Here is a 21,744-nt window from a genome sequence, read left to right as displayed (position 1 = left end):
GATTCAGCTCACGTAACTTTGCCTATCTAAAAATTCAGCTCTTCCTATGGCTAATGGCAATAAACAGTTACCCTCAGAAGGAGATAAATAGTTACCCTCCTTCCTGTCCTAGACACCCAAGTCCACACAAGGTGACTCTTCCTCTGGGGAGTCTGTCTTGTTCTCCACTGACTGCAGGGAACATTGAAATGACTAGATTTTAGATAGCTAAAGTCAGGTAAGGTGAATCCCACCCTAAAAGGAATATGTATGGACAATCATTTGAAGAAGGAAAACTGGTTACTTGCTGTACAGTAACTGTGGTTCTTCAAGATGCTTTGTCCACACAGATTCTGTGGTCCTCCTCCTGTGCTAACTCCAAGTCCTGTCATAGGGGATTCTTATTGGTGAAGGAATTGAGTGGTGGTTGAAGCCGCCATACCCCTTATGCCCTCAGGTACAGTGGTCGCAAGGACACACTGGGTGCAGGCACAGCCCCAGTGGACACTGCTATTCAGAAAGAATCCAATCTCCTGCACATGGGGCCTATGTGCACGTAGATGGGAATCTGTGTGGGCAACACATTTCGAAGAAGCACGGTTACTGTAGGGTAAGTAACCCTTCTTTTTTAAAGCTTTCCAATGCTGCTCTCTAGATTTATGCACCACTGAATTTAAAAATGCATAGAGCCAGAAATGATCTGTAGTGGGGGCTTTTCCATTATGTATCCAGAAGTAATGGATGTGGTGCTAACTAATGTAAACTCTTGAACTCTCAAAGTCACGTTGTATGACATGGTATTTTACACTTTGTCATGGATTCATATTCACCAGGAAGCAGAAGATTTTTAAGCCTCTAAAACCACAATTACGTTTCCCTGTGGTTTTGCGTGCTTGTTTTGCATTCAAGTCTTCTGTATGAGACTGCACTTGTTTGCCTGAGCGTTTGAGATTTCCTTTTGGCTATCTGGTCTACTGAAACTGATGCCATTTTAAGCACATATATCTAAAATACATTAAAAATACTGACACACAAGGCCCTTAGCATATATTTATCATTCAGTTTGAGACATTCCTGAAAATGGTGCTTTGAAAGCTTGTGAAGCTTGGTCTTGAGAAAATTCTGACTTCTACCGATTGGAAATGATAAAATATGATTTTAAAAGCAGTAGCATATATGTGTATTTAGGTACCTCTACAGGATTTTAAATTACTGCGTTCTTTTCTTTTTCATCCTCAAGATGTATTCACACAGCTTTGCATCTTCTCAGTCTGTTGATTCAGAATCCTGCAATAAAGGTTTTTACTGGTGAGGGAATCGCATTTGCTAGCCCTCCTTCGATCTCACTGTTGTGCTGGCCAAGGGCTCTGCGAGGAGACACATCTGGCCTGGGGTAGACCTGGAAAATCCCATTGTGTTTTCCTGTAGCATTTGATCAAATGTTTTAGGGCAAGAAGTGCAGTAGCACTTGCTTAGGAAATCTGCTTGCTCTCTAGTTGCTCATGTAGTTTAAATAAAGCTCTCTTAAATCTTCAGGGCAAAGATGATGTTTACGATCGCATGCTGCTAGACTACTTCTTTTCTTATCACCAATTCATCCACCTACTATGTCGAGTTGCAATCAACTGTGAAAAGTTTACTGAAACTTTAGTTAAAATGAGTAAGTATGAAGGTTAAACAGTTCAAGGATTTATTTTTTTTTACTGTGATAACTAAGTGCTTCCCCACCAAGTTTTATATTCAGAACTTTTGAGAAGCAGCAAAGCTTGTGATACTTGCTGCTTTAATTGTTCTGGACAGTATTTTTATCCACAAAACAGCGTGGTCTGTATAATGTAATGCAGTCTTGCCTTGAATGGCTGTCACCCCCTATCCAGAAAGTAGCTGAGCCAACCAGTGAGAATTTGGTTTCCTTGCAAACATGGAATTTAATACTGGAATCACTGAAGCTGTGTTGGGGTTTGGTTTGGTACTTTAAATCGCCTTCGATCAGTTTCTGGATTCTCATGCCTCTGCTGATGGCATCAGTGGGCAATCTGCCCAGGAGCACGCATGACCAGCCAGCCAGCCACAGCTGGCACTGGTTCTGTTGTACCAGCCTGGGTATGTTCATAACCCTTCAGTCCTGTAGCTTGTACCTGTTACCACTGGTATTTGGGCTTCATCCTATTGCAGTGTAAACCTATTTGTTGGTATATGAACAAAGCATTGAAGGGCATTACCTGCCTGGCTGCTCCAGTCGTTTAGCTGGTTCTGTGCAGAACATCCTGCCTGGAATTGCCCCATTACATCTACGTGCTGCTCCAAAGGCACATTTTCTGGTTTATTTTCTGCCATGAGTGTGGTAGGTGCAGATGCACATACCTCAGTGCCACACAATTACATGGACACACAGAGTGCATCCCACCTCACTTCATTTGTCTAAAAATGAGATTATAGCCAGATTTTCCTCTGTGGTCAGTGGAGCGACACCTTCCAAGAGACATACATTTTCTGGTTCTTAAGTACCTTCAGCAGAACAAACTTTTGATCCCTGAATCACCTGTTTGCTGTTTGTTGTACTCTCCTGATGGTAATTCTAGCTTCAGGATTAGCCTTTACTACAGGTTGTATTAAAGTGTGCTGGGAATGTGTGTCATTTGCTGTTGTTTTGTGAGTCCCTTAGCTCTTTTTGAGTTTAGAGAACAAGGTGCTTGTGTTGATTAGTGAAGATAACCCTTTAAAAGTTATATACTGTTTTTAAAAACAGGTATTTAAAACCATTAAGTGTTGTAGGTCAGCAGTTCAAACTGTAAGACAGTAACAAAATAATCTGATTGCAAACCCAGAACTAAAGCCAGCTTTCTTTGTTTTACATTTCTCAGAAACACTGAAAGGAAGTGTGTGTCTATTAATAATGTCCTGTAAAAGCTGAAGATGCTAGGTCTTGCTGATCACAGAAAATACTTTGGACCTGGTCTTGCAAAATGATAAGGCACTGTGGTACTGATTGTACCAGCAAGTGAGGATGTCCAACGAAATTTTCACGCTGTAACTTGTTCTCTCATAAAATTTCAGGTGTCCTGGTTGCCTATGAAGGTTTGCCACTTCATCTTGCACTGTTCCCCAAACTTTGGACTGAGCTTTGTCAGACTCAGGTAAGAGTCAGCAAGTGTGAGAACTAACAGAATGTAGAAGAACTGTGAAACAGGTTAACCTGTAAATTGTTACTTGAATATAAAATACCTGTGCGTATGTTACTTGTCATCTTAGAAAATGTGATAAATCAGATATAAAAATCTGGCAAACTGTATTTGCCAGCAGCATGCTCTAGGTCCTGCAAAAGCTTACACAGCAGCTCCACAGTCTGCAGTGCTGGCAGGATGGCAAAGGAAGTCCTTGTATCTGGCTCATGAATTGGGACATCTCATCCCTGCACGTATCTCATACTGACCATGACAAGCTGGCATTCCTATGGCATAAGCTTCGTAAAAGGGAACTGTGAAATAGTAATTGACAATAAATACGTTGTGCAGTTGAGTGATGGCTGATACACCTGAAGTATTTTTATCAGTAAAAACGCTCCAGTACGTGAGTGGGCCTGTTAGATGTCTACAGCAGGGGCAGCCATTGCAGGCAGCACTACCAGTGCTGTAGTTCAGCGATGACATTGCAGTCTTCTTTCTCTTCACAGTCTGCAATGTCAAAGAATTGTGTAAAGCTCCTCTGTGAAGATCCAGTTTTTGCAGAATATATAAAATGTATTCTGATGGATGAAAGGACCTTTCTGAACAACAACATTGTGTATACCTTTCTGACTCATTTCCTTCTCAAGGTGGGTGGTCTTCTAGTGCTAATTTCTGTTTTATGAATGTGGTCACATGCATGCTATTTTGGCCAGGAATGCTATCTTCACAGTTCTTTATTTTTGTGATTTATAAAAGACCTTTTTTTCACAGGTCCAAGGACAGGTGTTTTCTGAAGCAAACTGTGCCAACTTAATCAACACTTTAATTACAAATCTAATAAATCAGTATCAAAGCCTAGAATCTGACTTCAGCAACCAGAGAGTTGAAATTTCCAAAGCAAGCTCTACTTTAAATGGGGTAAGTCTTTTCTAAGCCATTCAAATACCAGCACCATTTAGGAGACAAATTATTTCCTGTGGCAATGCCTCAGTGCCACGTGCCTCTAACTAAAGAGGTGGGCACCATTAGCTGTACTTTGTAGGTAAAACACCGCAAGATTGCCGTGACTGGCTGTCTGGAAATGTTAACACTTACCAACAAGACAGTTGTAAACATATGGAGAAGCCATCCGAGTTCTCCAGAACTCTCAATTCCACCTCAGCCTCAAGCTGATGGAGGTGATAAGACTGGGGGGAAGCTGACTTGTGAGGAAAACAAGTAATGCAAAGTACAGCAGAGTTAATTGTAGAAATGTTCTAAGCCAGCAAAAGATTTCATCTTGTGGCGAGCAGCATGGTATTGTCATCAGCTTAGGACAGAACTATGTTAAGGTCAGTATTTTAGTGGTGAGTGAGAGGTGTTGTTAGTGTATGTATGTTTAGAATTCGATCTTTTGGATGTTGAGACCGTGTTGAAGCCTCTGCTTACTGCGCCGATCTCTCTGTGTGTAGGATGAATCAAGTAAGATTTGAAATAAGGCTAGTTAAGTCTGTTTCCTTCTGTATTTTTAGGACCTCCGGGCACTTGCCTTGCTGCTTTCAGTGCACACTCCCAAACAGCTCAATTCAGCCCTGATTCCAACATTGCAAGAGCTTTTAAACAAATGCAGAGCTTGTCAACAGCAGAGGAACTCATTACAAGAGCAAGAAGCCAAAGAAAGAAAAACTAAAGGTTTGCCTTCCATAATGGTGTCTACTGCAGTGGACAAAATGTTATTATGGAGCTAATATTCTGGGCAATTACGAGTTTTCTGCAAGGAAAGGTCATGTAGAAGAGGATAAAGATGTGAAAGGCCTCTTGCTTGGTTGTATGGCATGAAAGCAGTGAGTATTCCCCTAAGGGAGTTTTTCTTTTTCTTACAGATGATGAAGGAGCTACTCCTGTGAAAAGAAGACGGGTCAGCAGTGATGAGGAGCACACTGTAGATAGCTGTATCAGTGACATTAAAACTGAACCCCGGGAGGCACTGACCCCAACAAGCACTTCAGATAATGAGACACGGGACTCTTCAATCATTGATCCAGGCACTGAGCAAGATCCTCCCTCCCCTGAAAACAGTTCTGTCAAAGAGTACAGAATGGAAGTTCCACCTTCATTTTCAGAAGACATAATGTTAGCTACACGGTCACAGCACATGGAAGAGCAGTCAGGAAATGGTAAATTTGAGGAATGCAAAGAATTTAAGGACCTGCAGACTTCCAAGGATTCCATGGGAGCTGATGAGGACTCGGAGTTTCCTTCCACATCAATTTCAGCAGTTTTATCTGACCTTGCAGATTTGAGAAGCTGTGATGGTCAAGCCTTACCATCCCAGGACCCTGAAACTAGTTTGTCACTCAGTTGTGGCCATTCCAGAGGACTTTTTAGTCATATGCAGCAGCATGACATTTTAGACATCCTGTGTAGGACCATTGAGTCTACGATTCATGTGGTCACGAGGGTATCTGGAAAAGGAAACCAAGCTGCTTCTTGACATTAGATGGAGCATGTCTGCTTTTAAGTCTTTTTTTCGTTTGGTTGGTTGGTTGGTTTATTTTGGTTTTGTTTCCTTCCCTCCAAATGCTGTTTGTATAAGTTTCGCTTATTTCTGTTTTGTGCTTCAGTTTGTCCAGTGCTCTCTGCTTGAATGGCAAGATAGATTTATATGCTTCATTCTTGGTCAGGCAGAACTCCAGATTTTATTTTTTTGGCATCTACCATACACTTTTTAAAGGGCAATCAAATAATGGGTATGTTTTATGTAATTAAGAGTTCACTGTAGTGGCTTTCATTTAATATGGCTGTCTGGGAGAACAGGGCCTCCCTGCCCTGGATGATGTAATTTAAACTTATGACATTTTTACTGTGTATAATATGGTGTCCTCTGTGCCAGTTTTGTACCTTATAATAGAGGCAGATTGCCTCAGATCGCTGTGGTTCTTATTATCAAAATTAAGTTTACTTGTATACTAAACAACCACAAGAAATTTGATTCTGTAAAGAATCCTCTTTAGCTGTGGCCTGGCAGTATATATATGGTGCTTTATTTAACAGAATACCTGTGGAGGAAATAAAGCACACTTGATGTAAAATTAATTGGTTTATTTTTATTGACATGATCAATTGCTATTCTGTGCACTTCATTAAACTGATTGTGATGACTTTTCATTTGTTTATAAGATGTTGCTTTAGTCTTTGGATTTCTCATCAAAGACAACTCCGAAAGTGAAACAGCTGCAGCAAGAAATGATCTAGTGTATAGTACTGATGTAAATCTTGGTCCTTTTCTGATTTAGTTGTACGAATGTTCCCTCACGTGGCTGAGGGAGTGATTAGTTACTTTTTTCCCCCCACTCTGTTAGACCGTGGGGTGGTGTCAGACACCAGTGGAACTTCTCATTTCAGTTCTCTGTTTTTAACCCATGTTACTGTATTTTTCTCCTGCACCATTTGCAGGCTGATCTCCTTTAGCCCCTCTGCCCATGCCACCCCTTGGGCCTGTCCATCTGGCTTCACCCCCTGCAATGCTGGAATGCCTTTATCACTTTTCCCTTGCTATTTCTGGGCAATACCCATTTCCTATGTGACTGTCAATGATACTGGTTGCAATATTCAATTAAACTCCATTTTCAGCTTCGCTTTCCAGTCACTTAGCTCATTTGTTCTTGTCTCCATAACACATCTTGTTTTCCCCCAAATGCCTTCAATCTACCATTTAACGTAGTTTAGCATCATTTTGCTTCCCCATGATCTATTATGTGATGCTTTTGTGACTCCTACTACTCCTTGAATCTACTCTAATTTTCTGTAATGATGAATTTGTGTCTTTGAAGGTTGCGCTTTGTATTCCTCTTTGTTAGCACTCTTATTCCTGTTTTTACAGACACTGTATTGATGCTGGTGAGTGCTTAAATTGGTTTCCTTATTATTCAAGCATAAGTTTTTTTACTCCCTTCAGGAATAATTTTGTTATCCTTTCTCTGATCAACTTCTCCAGAGATTTTAACTTCAAAGAAATCAACAGCTTCTAGTCAAAACTCTTTAGGAAGATACTCTCCTATTGATCTAAAATCTTCAAGAGACGAAGCAGCAGCCACTATAACCCTTTCGTGAGTAGAATCAATTAATTGCTTTTCTCAGACATGTGCCATCTGATTTCTGGTATGTTGTCTGACTTCAGCTTTCAGCTGTTGCCCTTTTAACTTCAGCTTCCAACACAGGATGAGATCATACCCTAAATCTGTACTGGAAAGGTAGGATTATGTCTTTCTTTTGTGACATTTTTTTGTGACATCAGGGGAGGTTTAGACTCGAGGTGAGGAAAAAGTTCTTCACTGAGCGAGTCATTTGACATTGGAATGGGCTGCCCAGGGAGGTGGTGGAGTCACCGTCCCTGGAGGTGTTCAAGGGGAGATTGGACGTGGCACTTGGTGCCATGGTCTAGTTGTGAGGTCTGTTGGGACAGGTTGGACTTGATGATCCTTGGGGTCTCTTCCAACCTTGGTTATACTGTGATACTGTGATTTCTGCTCATTCTTTTGAACCCCCTCTTTGAAGTGTACCAAGACTAACCAGTCTTTCATCATCATTTCATAAATGACACATTAAGGAAGTAATACACAATTCTTCCCCTTCCATGTTGCCAGATACATCGACCCTCCTGTGTCCAGTTGGCACCGACTATTGACTGGCTGCTACAGGTTATTGTGAGGACGCTGTCTCTGAGCAGAGCACCTCGGCGCAGTAAGGTACGTGTCACACATACAAACTGTGTTAGCCAGCTCTTGCCTTTTGCACGCTTTCAAAAAGCTGGCTCAAATCTGACGGGACAGTAAAAAGCATGTTGGATAGCTTGAATGATTATCCTGGAGTTCTGCACTGGCTGAATTGAATACTGGCTTCTCTATTGTTTGCTCAAAAATTCTGTCAAGATTACCAGACGTATGATTCTTGCTGTTCTTCCCTTAGATTACCTTCCCATTTCTCCCTCCTGCTATTTTTACTGGTTTTTCCCAGTATTTCACTTTTTAAAACAAAAGCAGTACCTGCACAAACTTGTCTGCTCTTCCCTGTCTTTGTTGGCACCTGTGACTTTATCTTCCAGTGTTCCTCCTTTGGCATGTTCTGTAAGTGATGTTTTCTTCTGTAGTATTTGCCACCTTTCAGTTTTCTGGTTTGTATTTCTTTGCCCTCAAGAAAGCTTTCCTATCCCCATCTTTGAAAACCCACCTTGAACTGGTTTCCTTAGTCACTCAAGTTTTTGTTCTCTTCCATGGCTCATCTCACCTCTCAATTCTGTATTTCTTTCTGGAGTCCCACTTCCCATCTAACCTCTTCAAAATGTAGCTTTTATATTATTTTCTCCTCCCGTTGTCCTCACTGTGCATGGTGTCCCCCCTCAGCCAGCCCTCACCTCATGGACTCACACTGTCAAGATAATGCTCCATACTGATTTTTAGGTATAGCCTTACAAGGCTTTCATATGTAATTATCTTTCCTTTTGGCTTTCTCAGAGACCATGTAGTTAAGACAAGCACTACATCACAGAACTGTCTTTCCTCTCTGTCACTTTTGTCATACTGCTTGCTACCCATGGAATGTCTGCTGTGCTTGTCAGTGGTCCCTAAAACACAGGAATTCCAATAAATGGTAGCATATTCCCCATAAACCACCTCCATCTGTCTCCACTCTTGTCTGCTCTTTTGCTATATTGGGGAAATTTCAGGATAGGGAGCCCTTCACAGGGACCTACTTAGTAGCAAACGTGTAGTTTGTTTCCTCTCATTTTGTTGCACATTTTTGTGTCATCAAACTGTTAGTAAGTGACGCAATTTCTAACACTGCTCCATCTGGCTCAAGGGCTGAGGATAATCAGTAGTGTTTTATTAAATTCTTGCAGAGTCTATGAGCAATTTTTACAACTCAAGAATAAATTGCTTTGCCTCTCCAAGACGGTGATTGCCCCCTTTATGCTATGGCTGGCTGATAGCATGAGAAATCCCCCTGAAGGCCACCTGCTAAAATGTGATACTGCAAAATGAACTTCTCTTTGATTTTTCTTAGTTCTAAAATACTGTGTGCAGAAATGGTTGGCAGCACAGTACTAAGTTAGCCAAGTTGCAGTGCATACAGTGAAGATGGGAAGAGCGCAGAAGTGCTGGTGTGGCAAAAAGAGAAGATGCCCTTTCTTTGCCTGCAAGGACCAGCAACAGGGGCTGTCTGGAGGCATAAAGCTGTCTGCCCATCACATACACCAGGCTGGCTACAGGCAGGGTGACATGGTAGGTACTTCATGTCTTTTAACTTTAGCAAGCTTGTATATATTATCAAACTTAAAACTGTCCAGGCATGACAGAGCAAGAATACTTAAAGAAGATGTGTCATCACTGTCCTTTCCTCAAGGAGGAAGTGAGGCCTGCCTGGGGCTGTTCCTCCTTGCGCAGGCTTGGACCTCACAGAAGCAGCTGCAAGGTTTTGTGGGGGTCGTGACTGTCCCACACCTGGAGACGAGTGGCACAATGCTCGGAACACAAGTCAGTCACTTCTTTTTTAACACTTATTAGCAATTGGTCTGGCTGCTTACTCCTGATAGAGGAAGAGACAAGAAAATTCAAACTAGCAAAGCATACAAGTAGTGGGCACTTGTCACCCTCAGATGGAAAGGTTTTGAAGGAAAACTGGCCCACTTCCTTCCCAAAGTACCAGGGCTGTAGGATACGCTGCTTGAACAAACCTGTGAATAGATTTAACAGTCTGCTCTCAGATAGTAATTGTCACAAGAGCCTCTTACTATGGTCTGCACACAGAACTGCTTAGCCTGATCCCTTCCTGAACCTAGATTTTCTATTTTTAAGGATTGCCCCCTTTGTCAGCCAATACACTAAATCATTTCTGCACTTAACATGTTACACACTTCCTCCTTGAACATTTATCAGAAAAGGTGACTTACAAAACAAAGATGATAGAACATCATGTTTCTCAAGAGGTTGTTCTCCACCCTCTTGACACCTAAAACACAAGTCATGCCATTCTTGGTAAGCAGTCTGTCTGTCCATCCTGTCACTGTGAGATGCCTGGTCTTGTTACAACAAACCTCACCTCACTTCAAAGTGGGTAACTGACTGCAAACATCTTGGGGTAAGCCTTTTCTGTAGAAGAGAGAAGCACATCCCTGCCTTCTGGGTGATAGAAGTTTGTGTGCAGTAAGAGTGCCATGTGCTGGCCTCCTGTGAAAACAAAAAAACGTATACACAGTCCTTTAGCTATACTTAGTATCAATGAATGGAGAGAAGCTATGTATAAACCAGGTACTTTATTGAGCTGACCAGAGTTTCCAAAAGCAGCTTGCCCTTTTTTGGTCAATTTGTTTTAAATGGCATATTTAATTCATACACTTGTAACAAAGTATTGGAAAACTGAGTTATCCTTGCTAACCCCTCTCCTTGCTAGCGACTCTTTCTTTCAATACTTCAACCTCACTCCTGTTTCTCTACCAAACAGCTGCTCACTTTAATCTGAGCTGCAATATTGCAAAGTGCCATACATGATTCAAATGGAAGGTTTACAGAATGGCAGAAGAAGCAGTATTATTACTGTTTGTTCCTTCCAAAGTAATTGTCACACTGAGGTCAAGTAAGGGAGCACAATGCATGCAGTCTTAATAGTGGATAGTGGTAACCCTCATATCAACCAGAATTACATGACATCATAAATTATCTTTCCCTAAAAAGAAGCCAACTCAGTCTGTAGTTAAAGCAACCTTAAGACATATTTAACAAGGCTTATCCCCCATATTTCCCTGAATAGCTAATATTTCAGCAGTTTTATAATCCCTTTCAGTTTACCTCTGGTAAGAACCCCATCTCCAAGAAGGCTTTAATTTTGCCACTTCATACACAGAATATTAAAGAACAGCAAATGCTTCCTACTGATTCGTGTAACTTAACCTACCTACGATGGTACCTTACTGTAGCTGAATCGCCATTACACTGAAGCTGTCTCACGCAAGCCCTTTATACACACAGTCTGCCTTACTTGCCACCTCATTGACAAATCCATAAATAAAGCTTAAATTATATACAGTAGGATAGAAGTGGTTCTTTATTCTTCCCACAAATAAATTACTTTTTTTATAAAACCAAATGTTAATAAAGTATAAAAAGTAATGCCCTAATAAAACTGCAGTGCTGCTATCATTCCATGCTGGCTTGGGACTGCTGCAGTAAGGTATGGATTTCTTCAAAATACTGCTGCTTCCAACATTGTCTGGTACTGTCTTCGTGAGAGACAGGCACGCCTTTACACTCCAATTGCAGTTCTGTCTGCAGAGCCATATCCTTGAAATTTAAGGAAACTGTTGCATAATGCTCTGAAAGAAATAAAACAGGACATTTCAGTGAAGTGGTTTTTAACAGGTTATAGTTGTTACTCATTTCCTATCTGGTTTTGCCTGTGTCTGAAAAAAGCCTCTTTTCACAGATGAGACCTGCTCTGGACGTTGGCCTGTTCTCCAAGGAACACAGTCTGAGTTAGCTTTCAGATAGCAACACCTATCATGTTTGTTTCTTCTAATAGAAGCTACACTTGTCAGAGAGAGCTCCTCAAAAAGACTCACCATCAGGCCAGCTTCTACACCTCCACTTCAGGACAATTCTTTGACTTGGGACCTGTAAGAAGATAAAAGGTTCTTGCAGTGGGCATTTGAGATAATTCACATTATGACTCAATGCTAATTCTCCCCTGAAAAACAAGGAGAGGAGCATTATCTTAGGTAATAATACACACGCTTGTAAGCAATACCAAGACTGGTTCTCCTTTGTGGTTGGTTGTTTTTTTCAATAAACTTTCCACCAGCTTACTCCATTCCACTGTTTTGTTTTGTCTGTGGGAAAGGTCAGGCTGATTCCTTAACTAAGCAACACGTTGGGTTTCTCACAGACCTTCAGATGGGCAACAGTAAGAGTCACATGGTCACCTCAGAAATGTGTAAGCATGATAAGAATATGCCCCTGATGTCCTTGAGTGTAAAAGTTGGGCAGTACTGCATAGAAAAAATTTGCAGCCTTACAACAGCTCATGAGCAGAAGAGGTACTGCCTCAGCAGAAGCATTAGGTCAGCTGTTGTGTAATCTAAATCAGGCTCATTGTGTTCAATAAGCCATTACATTTACATTTTGACTACATAATCTGAACAGCTCCTGATTTAATTGCAAAGGTTGGTGAAAACAACTGACTTCCCTCAGCATCCATAATGGGGTATTACTTGGCTAAAGAGCCAAGCTGAGGTGTAGCAGTGCAGCAGTGTGTTCGGTTCCAGACTGAGCCCCTTCTAGAGTCAGCAACAAGTTTTGTTATGTTGAACAGAGAATCCCATTTTCCAGGTCTTTGCTTCTCTAAAAATTGTCCAATTGTTAGTGATCTTTTCTGCCTGTCATCTGGATGGATGTGTCTGAAGCTCAGCAACTGTGAAAATGGTTTCAGAGTTTTCAAAAAAGGAGCTGAACTCAAATTATCAATTTTCCTTTCTATTTGCAAAAGTACTCAGATGGGGATAGTGTAACATTTGCCCTGAATTCACCAGAAATTATTTCCCTAGATACAGGTAGAACTGACAGGCATTTGGGAGATAAACCTTAAACCTGCTTTTTCTCACTCCTAGTAAAAAAGGATGAGAGTTTTCTTCCCAGCACAAGCACTCTGGTGTAGTCAGTGCCTGCCCTTCCAATGGGAAAGAAACATCACATAATATAATAATTTAATAATTTTGGCATTGAAACATAGGAACTGAATATGCATTAGAGAAGCTGAACTGTCACAGGCTTGTGCTGCTTTTTAAGCCAACACCCCCTCCCCATTTTTCAAGTGCAACGTGGGAGCTTTTTACCAGTTCTGCATATTCACCATTGACGCAGCCATCAAACATCTGAAGTTTGCCTCCTTTCTCAGGTTCAATCACAGCAGGACACTTAGAAAACTTCTGTACCGCCTATCAAAACACAAGTACAACATAAGGCAGCTAACTTTACATCTTGACACATACAGGACACACCATGTTGTGATGCAAGGGAGATCTGTAACTAAACTGCAATAATACACAGAAGAGGCTTCAAGCACTAATCGGGCTTTCCATTTTACTCAGGGCTGTGGTAGTAGCAGAGGCCACTGAGGTAATAAAATGAGAATATAAATGCTGGAAATCCTGGAGTGGGAAACAGACCAGTGAGGACTCTGGCCACCTGTGCAAGATGATCCATACATAGGTGTGATTTGCTGCTGATGATTTGGAAATGAGAGGGCAGAACAGCAGCTGGAGGAGGGAAGGCACACAAGCTAGTGCGAGCCATTGCTGTTACCCACAGGTAGCACCAGGATTGTGATTTTAACTGCCTCCAATACCAGCCCAGGTTCCTTTGAAGGGCACAACCCCCAAGTCAGTAATTTTATAGCGAGTATCCTGTATGCATATAGTATCATAGTTAATCTCATTAAGCTGTAATCTGTGGCTAACACCAGTGCTGTCACCGAGCGCTGCAGACTCCTGAATGCTATCTACATTAAAAAAGCTAAGCTGTTTCCAACTATCAAAGAAGAGTGTGATGGAACTGCATACAAACTACATAAATATGTAACTTTGCCTTATTTAGTTGGCTTTTCTTCATAATAAGGTGACAACTTGGGGAAAAAAAAAGGCAACAAAAAAAGGAAAACAACAAAAAACAAGGTCTAAGCCACACGGGTAAGCTCTCATTAAAAAGGTAACAATAGGATGATCCTACTGTCACCTTCTAGTGCTTTCTGCTTGCTATTCTAAGAACTCACCAACCAGGTCAGCTCCCCAGCCATTGTTTCTTGGCAGGAGACCAAACTGACACACAGCCTCAGCCACTGTCCACTGCTTTTGTGTTTTTACCACTGAAACTCCTCAGTGGCTTAAAGGGTGACACTATACAGCAAGGCTTGAAGAACAAATGATGACAATTAGAACTACAAGTACTTGAAGGTAAGGGCAGCTCATGAAGCCTTCGGTTCCTGGATGGTCACATGTCTCCATTTAATATACATAAGAAGTATTACCTGTACCTGATGATGTGAATGTGGCACATCTCTTACACAGCTATTTGGATACACTGAGTTGTATCACCTATAGAAAGTATCACTCACTTCCTTAGTTGTGAAGATACGATAGAGTTCCTCTGCTGGGGAATTGAAGATTTGTTTCATCAGTATCTTCACTGTTGGAATTTTTACACCAACTGGATCCAGAGATTGTGGTGAAACAGAATCCTGCAAAGCAAAAGACACTCACATGAATGAGTACAAGATCAAATACTTAAAGGTTCTGGAATGTTACATGTGCATTTGTAAAATCTGCGTTGTGAATACAGGTTAATCACACAGCAAACTCCCGTTTTTATTTAACAGTATTATTAATCAGGATTCACTACACTACATGAAAGAACTAAGTGCCCAATCTGTGAGGGGTCGTCTCAGTATGACAGGCCCTGCTCACCGCAATAAGGTAGCAGTTCTACCCCAAAAGTAATCACAGGAATAGGTAGTTGTTGCCACAGCAAAACCTGTAGGGACTGTATTTATGGCAACCCCAACACTTAAAGCCAACTTACGTGCACAGTGTTCCCACTTAGTTTCTGCTCAGAGGCCAGCTCCTGACCAACAGTACCTTTTGTTGGCAGAATCATCCCCATGGTAAACTCTGTAATGAAGAAAAGCACTTTTCAGTCTGAAATTGAGCTGTACCACCACCCTGATACTGACATATCTAATGAAAACTACTGGCCAGAACTGAGGGGAATGGGAGCATGGAGCAAGACACAGAGCTCCAATTCAGTTTCCCCACCTTACCCATACGTTTTTATTAACAGCAATTTCCCTTAAAAACACCAGCTTTCCAAAATTACCTGACCCACAACTACTACCATCTGCCACTGAAGGAATGCAATCTCTCCATAAACTTCTGAACAGTGCAGCAGAGAAGCGACCAGCTGAGAGTTAGGTGTTGCTTTGCTGTAGCCAGCCAGTTAGCCTTTATGCCTCACAGTGCCCCTGTGGTCAGCACGTGTCACACAGCAGACAGGTTCTGGGTAGCCACAGAACTGTCTGGATGCTGCCATTTTTGACAGCAATAAAGATTTAGACTGGTAGGACTAAGTTACTATAATTCAGCTGTGACAACTGAAAATAAAGCCCATATAAACCCAAGGAGCAGTCAGTGTGTTACACATGTTCAAGAAAGCAATAAACATAAAAACATACCTAGCACACTGGTTTAATTTACCTGTTTTAAGTGCTTTCAGATAATCTCTCAGGGCCTCTCTGACTTTTGTGGTTCCTTCAGTTCTCATGAGCTCCTTCAGAACATCACCTTCCCCTTTCTTTTTGCTAACATTTATCTAGAAACACAAAATTGCAAGATCTAAGAAGCATCTAAACATGAGCCCTTTGGGTTCCAGCAAATAAGGAGACTATTTTGGCTTTCTTTGCTATTTTCTGCACTTTCAAGTTCATGATCTTCTCAGTTTACCCTACCTTTGTTAAAAACAAGTCAAGTTCATCAACTAAGAACAGAGTTGCCTACCACACAGCAGAGGCTGAGGAACATGGAAGCCACAGTATCATTTGTGAGACAACCAAGAAGGAGATTCCGTAACTTCTTAGGTTCGGGCACTGCTTGTGGTTTTTTGTTTGGTGTTGGTTTTGGTTTTTATTTAAGGCTACAAAAAGCAGAGTTCTTATCAAATTTATAGTTAATATATCATCACAGATAGTAATTAGCAAAGAAAATTGTGAACATTCTTGGTAGGTAAATTTGAGAACAGAGGTAAGTCATTATTCCAAGTACAAAACCCCAAATCACTAAATAAACTATCCAAGTGTAATTATCACACTTAATTACAGAACAAATCAAAACATGATGCTCATATGTTGATTAATGCTTTATTTAAGAATTCTGAACCTATATAGCCATACCAGTATTTCACACCTACCTCTGTATCATCTACCTCATTTTCTTCTGACAGGTTAGGAATTTCAACAGATCCCTTATGTTTCTCACCAGACTCTTTCACTGTACCTGTATTAACATAATGAATTCTTAAATGCATTATTAAAAACTATTTCCCCCATAGCAAGAGTTTTATACTTGGAAATCAGTTGTGTAAAAGCATTACTTGAAGCAAGTTGCCTGGAATCTTATTTAAGAGAATAGCAACTAGAACTCTGAAACGTGTCACAGTACTGTCACAGTAAACTATTCTCAGTTTCCTGTATAGATGCATTAAGGTACGCACATGCACAGAGGTACATCTCACACAGCACAGTCTACGCTACCCTTCTGCTACTGCTCCCCCACTGTTACCCGTTCCAATGCTCTCCACTTACACAGGATGTGAATCGAGAAGTGTGATGGGGAGAAACAGTCTCCTCCTCTCCCTCAACTGCCTTTTATTTAGAAGCTCCCTAGAATGCTAACTATTCTTCCTTGAATAGCTGAAAAGCTCCCAACATACAGGCAGGCATGTTACCATAGAACATAAGGATGTATAATGGACAGGTGCACAGCTGAAATTTTTCAGAAATAGGAAACTTCACATGCAAGTTGTTTGTAATACACATTCTCACTCTTAACAACTTTACTGCAAACTGCCAGTAATCCCTGTACACACTACAAAAACTTTACACAAACACAAATGACTCTTCCCTTCTGCATTCTCCAGGGCAAAGGCCATCCACTATCACTGACCTTACAGCTCTAACTCGCTCAGCCTGGGCTATAAACCCTCTACTGTACTTCTCTGCCTCTGAACTTACAGTGAAAACACTGAGTTTCAGTTCTGACACCTTTTTTTGTGGTCTTTTTTTATTACACTGAAGACTTCTTCCCCTCGCCTGCAAAAGGGGTTAGTTGTTTAAATTAATTCAGTATGTAATCATGTTAAAATCTCTTTAGAAAGCAGTAACAGAAACAAGCACTTTTATCCCAAATCGAGTTATCCTTCATTTATTAGCTGAGGTGCCAAAACACAGAGAACAAGACGACTTATCGGTCTGTCAGCAAAACTCTAACATACAAACAACCCGTGGTTACATATGACTGCAGGAGAGGAATTATCTTGAAAGCAGGTGTAGGATTCTTCTGGACTCCCTCCTCCAATGGGGCTGCCTAGATCCACCTACTGAACTACAACCACCACATTATTAATGGAGCACTACACAGGGGTATAATGCCAGGTGCTACAGGCCAAGATCCCAGTGAAGTACACAAAGGCCTTGATGCTTCTTAGCAACAAAAAGAGCAAACAAAGGTTAGTACACAAAAATACAGAGCAAAGATCTCCTCCTAGCCAGCATCTAAGTCAATACAGCACAGCGCAATATGCAAAGTCTGTTAGTTCAGAAGCAGACACCCACATCCACACAGAGAAAGGTTATACCAGAAGACCTCTCTTAGGCTTCTCAAAGTCTCCCAGGATAACCTGCTAGCTCAAGTACAAGGCCATGTGAACCAGTTAATTACAACTGCTAAAACACTTCCGGGCCCAACACAAATCACATGCAGCCATCTTAATTTTCTCTTTACTGCTTTCTTCCAGCTCCAGCATTATTACACACCAAAACACAAAGCATTATCTTTGCAGGTAGTGAAACAAATCTGATTTTCAGCTACTCTTCCCCAAAATGAAGGGCAAGCATGCAGAAACTAGACTTTTAGGAGCAAAACAAAAACCTGACTTCCATCCATTCACCTACTCTTATTAACAATTTTCACAACATTTACAATAAAGATTCCCAAGTAACACAGGCCCAACAACACATTTTAATTCATAAAAAACGTAAACAAATGTGTTGCCCAAGGGATTAATGCAGATGGAAATCTGTGCTGGACACCAAAGCCCAACCAGCTAACAGACAGAGCTGAGTATTGAGTGTTACACAGACAGAATGTTGGTACAGCTTTGCATTCTTAGCATCACTGTAACACCAACAAAGCTATTCCCTTGTGATAAACAAACACATTATTTGTTTTGATCCCATGGAACTCCAGTTACAGACCTATGGAATAATTATTTCTTCATTTCCAGCCAATCCAGCATTTTAGCCAATCAGCAAAGAAAGCACACGGCTGAAAGACCTACCTATGGACCCAGTGTTGAATTACCCAAGTTTTAAAAGGAAATACAGCAGTTTTCATCAAGTGTCCATCAAAACACAGAGTAATACATTAAAAGCCTCACTACATCTTCAGGAAAATAACAGAATGGACATTTTGTTCAACTTCAGTACCATTAAGTTCCCTTAGTTCCTCACTTTCATGTTGCTCTGTAACCTGAATTGCTACAGGCAATGTTTTTCCAGCATTGGTCCAGATGGAAATTTCAGCATTTATATCATCTTGTCTTTATGTATCATAGTTTGAACCCCCAGTTATCCTAGAAGACTTGTAAAAGAAAGTAATTACAGCAATCAATGTTTTTAGCAGCTCAGTCTGTCTAAACTCTCTCAGAAAACACACAAAATGATGGCTACCAAATTTAGACAAAAAACCATCAGCTTCAGCTCTTAGAATTTCACTGTGTAGTAGCAAACTCCTTTAAAGCTTTCAAAGACATCATCCACTCAGTGCAACATAGAACTGAGCAATGTACCTAATGCAATTAATTATCCATAGTTAAACACTTCAAAGCATAAAGACTTAGCAGAGGAAAAAGGATTTGGAAAGACTTTGTATAGAAAACTAAGCCAAACACTGCACCTGCCTACTTCTAAGCTTTATAAATGGAAATAAAACAAACCAAAAACCCCAGCAAAAAATAAACTAGTGTTCAAAACCTAGATGATTTTAGCTGATCTTAAAATTACTCTGATTACCATTATTTAAACTACACTATACAAACTGCACAAGAGTATATAATGTTTGCCTGCCTTCCTCTCTGTTAACATTTAGATCACCATTTTAAATACCTTCTTAGATTTTAAGACATCTGTAACACTTAAGTAGGTAATTATCAACACAATTAAAAATAAATAATAGTAATTCTTTCAGTCCCTGTTATTGCAGAAGACGACTTTGGGTCCAAATCTGTTCCAATAGGTGTAATGACCTCAGCATATAAATAAACACTCATGTTCCAGTCAAATGAGGAAAAACATAATCATGAACAGCTGCACTGGAAAGGGTACCACGAAAAAGGAGAACTACTAAAGCAGTTTAAAGGGTTACGTGAAACACTGATTCAGAGACTACAGTTCTGGTTTGGGGCACACGAAGTAAGAGGGAAAATGAAGTATGGCCCTTGGCATTCCCTCCTACAGTAACGGCTCAGGCCTGAGAAATAAATGCAGAATTCTGGGGAAGAACAGCCTGTCATTTGGCATTAACATATCCAGACACTTTTAATCAGCTCTCCCTGCTTCTTACTCCAGTGCAAGAGATGGTCCATTATTTGCCATCAAATTTAAGCATGCAATAAATGGAAATAACTCCTGGATTTATTACCAAAATATTATCAAGTCAGTCTACAAATAAAGAGCTTGCCACAGAACAAGCAGAGCTGAAGATGAACCTCCAGGAGCTGGGGCTGCAAGCAGATGCAACACAACAAAAATGCAGGGGTAGGACCATGATCTTCTAAATAATCAAGAATCGTTTCTAGTTTCCCACTGAACAGTTTTTAATTCATGTAATTCATTACCCTCAGTGCAAACGACACTTTTTTTTTTTAAATACGTGCACTTTTACATTTCTTAGTTTCTCCTGATTCCTGCTATCTACATACATGCGTTAAGCACACAGCTGCAATCTGTGCACGCCGGGGAACTAGAGCCAACCTGAGCATCTCACCTCAACCGAAGAATTTACTTCTTGCAGAGCAAGAGAAGTAATGCTGTGCTGATGCGCTGTTAAAATAATGCTAAGAAACGCGTGTGGTACCAAAAAATGGGTGAAGGAGGAAAACCGACAAGCTACTGTTTCAAGACTATTTAAAACTACATGTTTATTAGCGTCCAGGCCCATGTCCCTCCTGCAATCCCCACACGATGCTGATTAACTGTAGCTCACTACAGCATTCCTGTTCTGTCAACCCAAAGGAGGCAGTTCCTTTCCAAAGTAATCATTCCTGATACTGCAGAGCAAAGGAGCAGAACCAGCTTTGCCAAGACCACGCTAAATTCGAAGGCAACCCTTACTAACGCCTATCTCCCAACGAAAAGTTGGGGCCATGGGTGGCACCATGCAGGGTCCTCAGTCCCTGCGCTTCCATCCATGAAAGTCTCGACAAGCTGGCGGAGTCTCTCCCACTGCAGACTGGGCGATTCCTCGCTGTCCGCGATGCCCTGGGTCAGAACGGCCGCTTGCCCCCGACAAACGCCTCAGAGGAGCCCGGGCAGGCACAGCCTCACCGCCCTCCCCCATAGGCCGGCGCTGGCAGGTGCCCCCCGCCGCGCCGGTCCCCTCACACCCGCCCGCCTCCCTCCTCCCCTCCCCCCCCCCCCCCCCCCCCCCGCACCTTTCCAGCTGAGGCGCAGGTTCCACTCGTAGAAGAATATGAGTTTCCCTTTGCGGCTATTGCAGGACGCTTCGCCTTCCACGTGCTTCAGGTCGCTGATCTCGCAGCGCCCGGCCTCGCCCTCCACCACCAGCCCTACCAGCACCTCCTTCAGCTTGCTCTTCGACCAGCTGGTCGCGTCCCGTTCCGTCCTGGACCGGCAAAGCAGGGCCGTTTAGCGCCGGCCCTCAGGGCGGTCCCCATGTCCCCCCTTTATCTTCCTTCCCGCCCAGGGGCCGCCGCCTCAGGAGCCCCGCCGGTCGTAACGGCCGCGCCGCGCGCCGCCCCTCACCAGTGCCAGTTGTTGACGTTGGTGGCGTCCGCGCGTTCCTCCACGATCCAGCGCGGGTCCCCCTGTCCCCACTTGGCCATGGCGCTGACCCCGGCCCGGCCCCGCCAGCGTAGCGCTGCCGCTTCCGCCCGCGGGCGACCCAGGCAGAAGGTACCAGAAACTTCCCCTCCCCCGTCCCTCGCTCCCTGCTGCCGGAGGAGGAGGAGGAAGACGAGGCAGCGCCGCCCTTCCTCCCTTACACATACTCCGCGGAAAGGGAAGGAGGGAGCTACCGGGACCCTCTCTCAGTTGTTGCGGAGCTCCTCCGGCGGCGAGTCGCTGCCAGGGGGTGGCACCGGCTGCCTCGGGACCTCCGGGACAAAGGTGGTGCTGGACTTGAGACGAGAGTGTCTTCTCTGGGGGTTGACCAGTGCTGGCGGGAGGAAAGGCACCACGCAACTAGGAAATGTTAGGCTTTGCTGTTCAAAAAGTAGACACGGCAAAGAGCAAAACGGAAGATTGATGCCTAAGAGCTAATCCAAAATAATAACGAGGCAGCAGAGCTGGAATTGGTTTTATTAGCTTGCCGTTTCACACATTATCATACGAAACCAAATAGATTGTAGGAGAGCACCCCTTCAAGGAGAGTGACCATTCTGGAGGTTGACCTTTCTTGTCCCTCTGTTAGAGCACAAACTCCAGGCTGATCAAGAATTAAAAATTTAGATTGCATTCGCATGTCATTACTGCTCATTTAATTCTGTGGCATTTTCTTAAGCATTCT

The 21,744-nt window shown here is 42.2% G+C and overlaps 2 protein-coding genes across 7 annotated transcripts in view; one reads left to right on the top strand and one right to left on the bottom strand.

The window, feature by feature from the left end:
- The window catches only part of USP34 (ubiquitin specific peptidase 34), a 133,252-nt gene extending 126,962 nt beyond the window's left edge, over window positions 1–6,290 (top strand). For 5 of the 6 annotated variants that reach the window (XM_054180076.1, XM_054180072.1, XM_054180071.1 and 2 more), the window contains 7 exons: window positions 437–589; window positions 1,516–1,639; window positions 3,037–3,116; window positions 3,653–3,793; window positions 3,918–4,064; window positions 4,658–4,817; window positions 5,009–6,290. In XM_054180076.1, the coding sequence (XP_054036051.1) occupies window positions 437–589; window positions 1,516–1,639; window positions 3,037–3,116; window positions 3,653–3,793; window positions 3,918–4,064; window positions 4,658–4,817; window positions 5,009–5,619 (1,416 nt within the window). In that variant the 3' untranslated portion in view covers window positions 5,620–6,290. The remainder of the gene's footprint in view (window positions 1–436; window positions 590–1,515; window positions 1,640–3,036; window positions 3,117–3,652; window positions 3,794–3,917; window positions 4,065–4,657; window positions 4,818–5,008) is intronic. The other variant, XM_054180074.1, reaches the window with a different exon arrangement.
- Window positions 6,291–9,843: 3,553 nt separating this feature from the next.
- Window positions 9,844–21,297, bottom strand: AHSA2P (Putative activator of 90 kDa heat shock protein ATPase homolog 2). Its single transcript, XM_054180077.1, has 9 exons — window positions 20,982–21,297; window positions 20,651–20,841; window positions 16,130–16,215; window positions 15,421–15,535; window positions 14,750–14,838; window positions 14,286–14,408; window positions 13,009–13,110; window positions 11,740–11,791; window positions 9,844–11,493 (listed from the first exon to the last, which is right to left on the bottom strand). Exons 1-9 carry the CDS (start codon window positions 21,059–21,061, stop codon window positions 11,318–11,320), a joined length of 1,014 nt encoding a protein of 337 aa, XP_054036052.1. The 5' UTR covers window positions 21,062–21,297; the 3' UTR covers window positions 9,844–11,317.
- Between the last annotated feature and the right edge of the window lie 447 nt (window positions 21,298–21,744).

This window comes from Dryobates pubescens, chromosome 3, assembly GCF_014839835.1.
Source record: "Dryobates pubescens isolate bDryPub1 chromosome 3, bDryPub1.pri, whole genome shotgun sequence".
Taxonomy (NCBI): domain Eukaryota; kingdom Metazoa; phylum Chordata; class Aves; order Piciformes; family Picidae; genus Dryobates; species Dryobates pubescens.
Note: the sequence above shows the minus strand (reverse complement) of the source record. Positions and strands in the feature narration are given on the sequence as shown.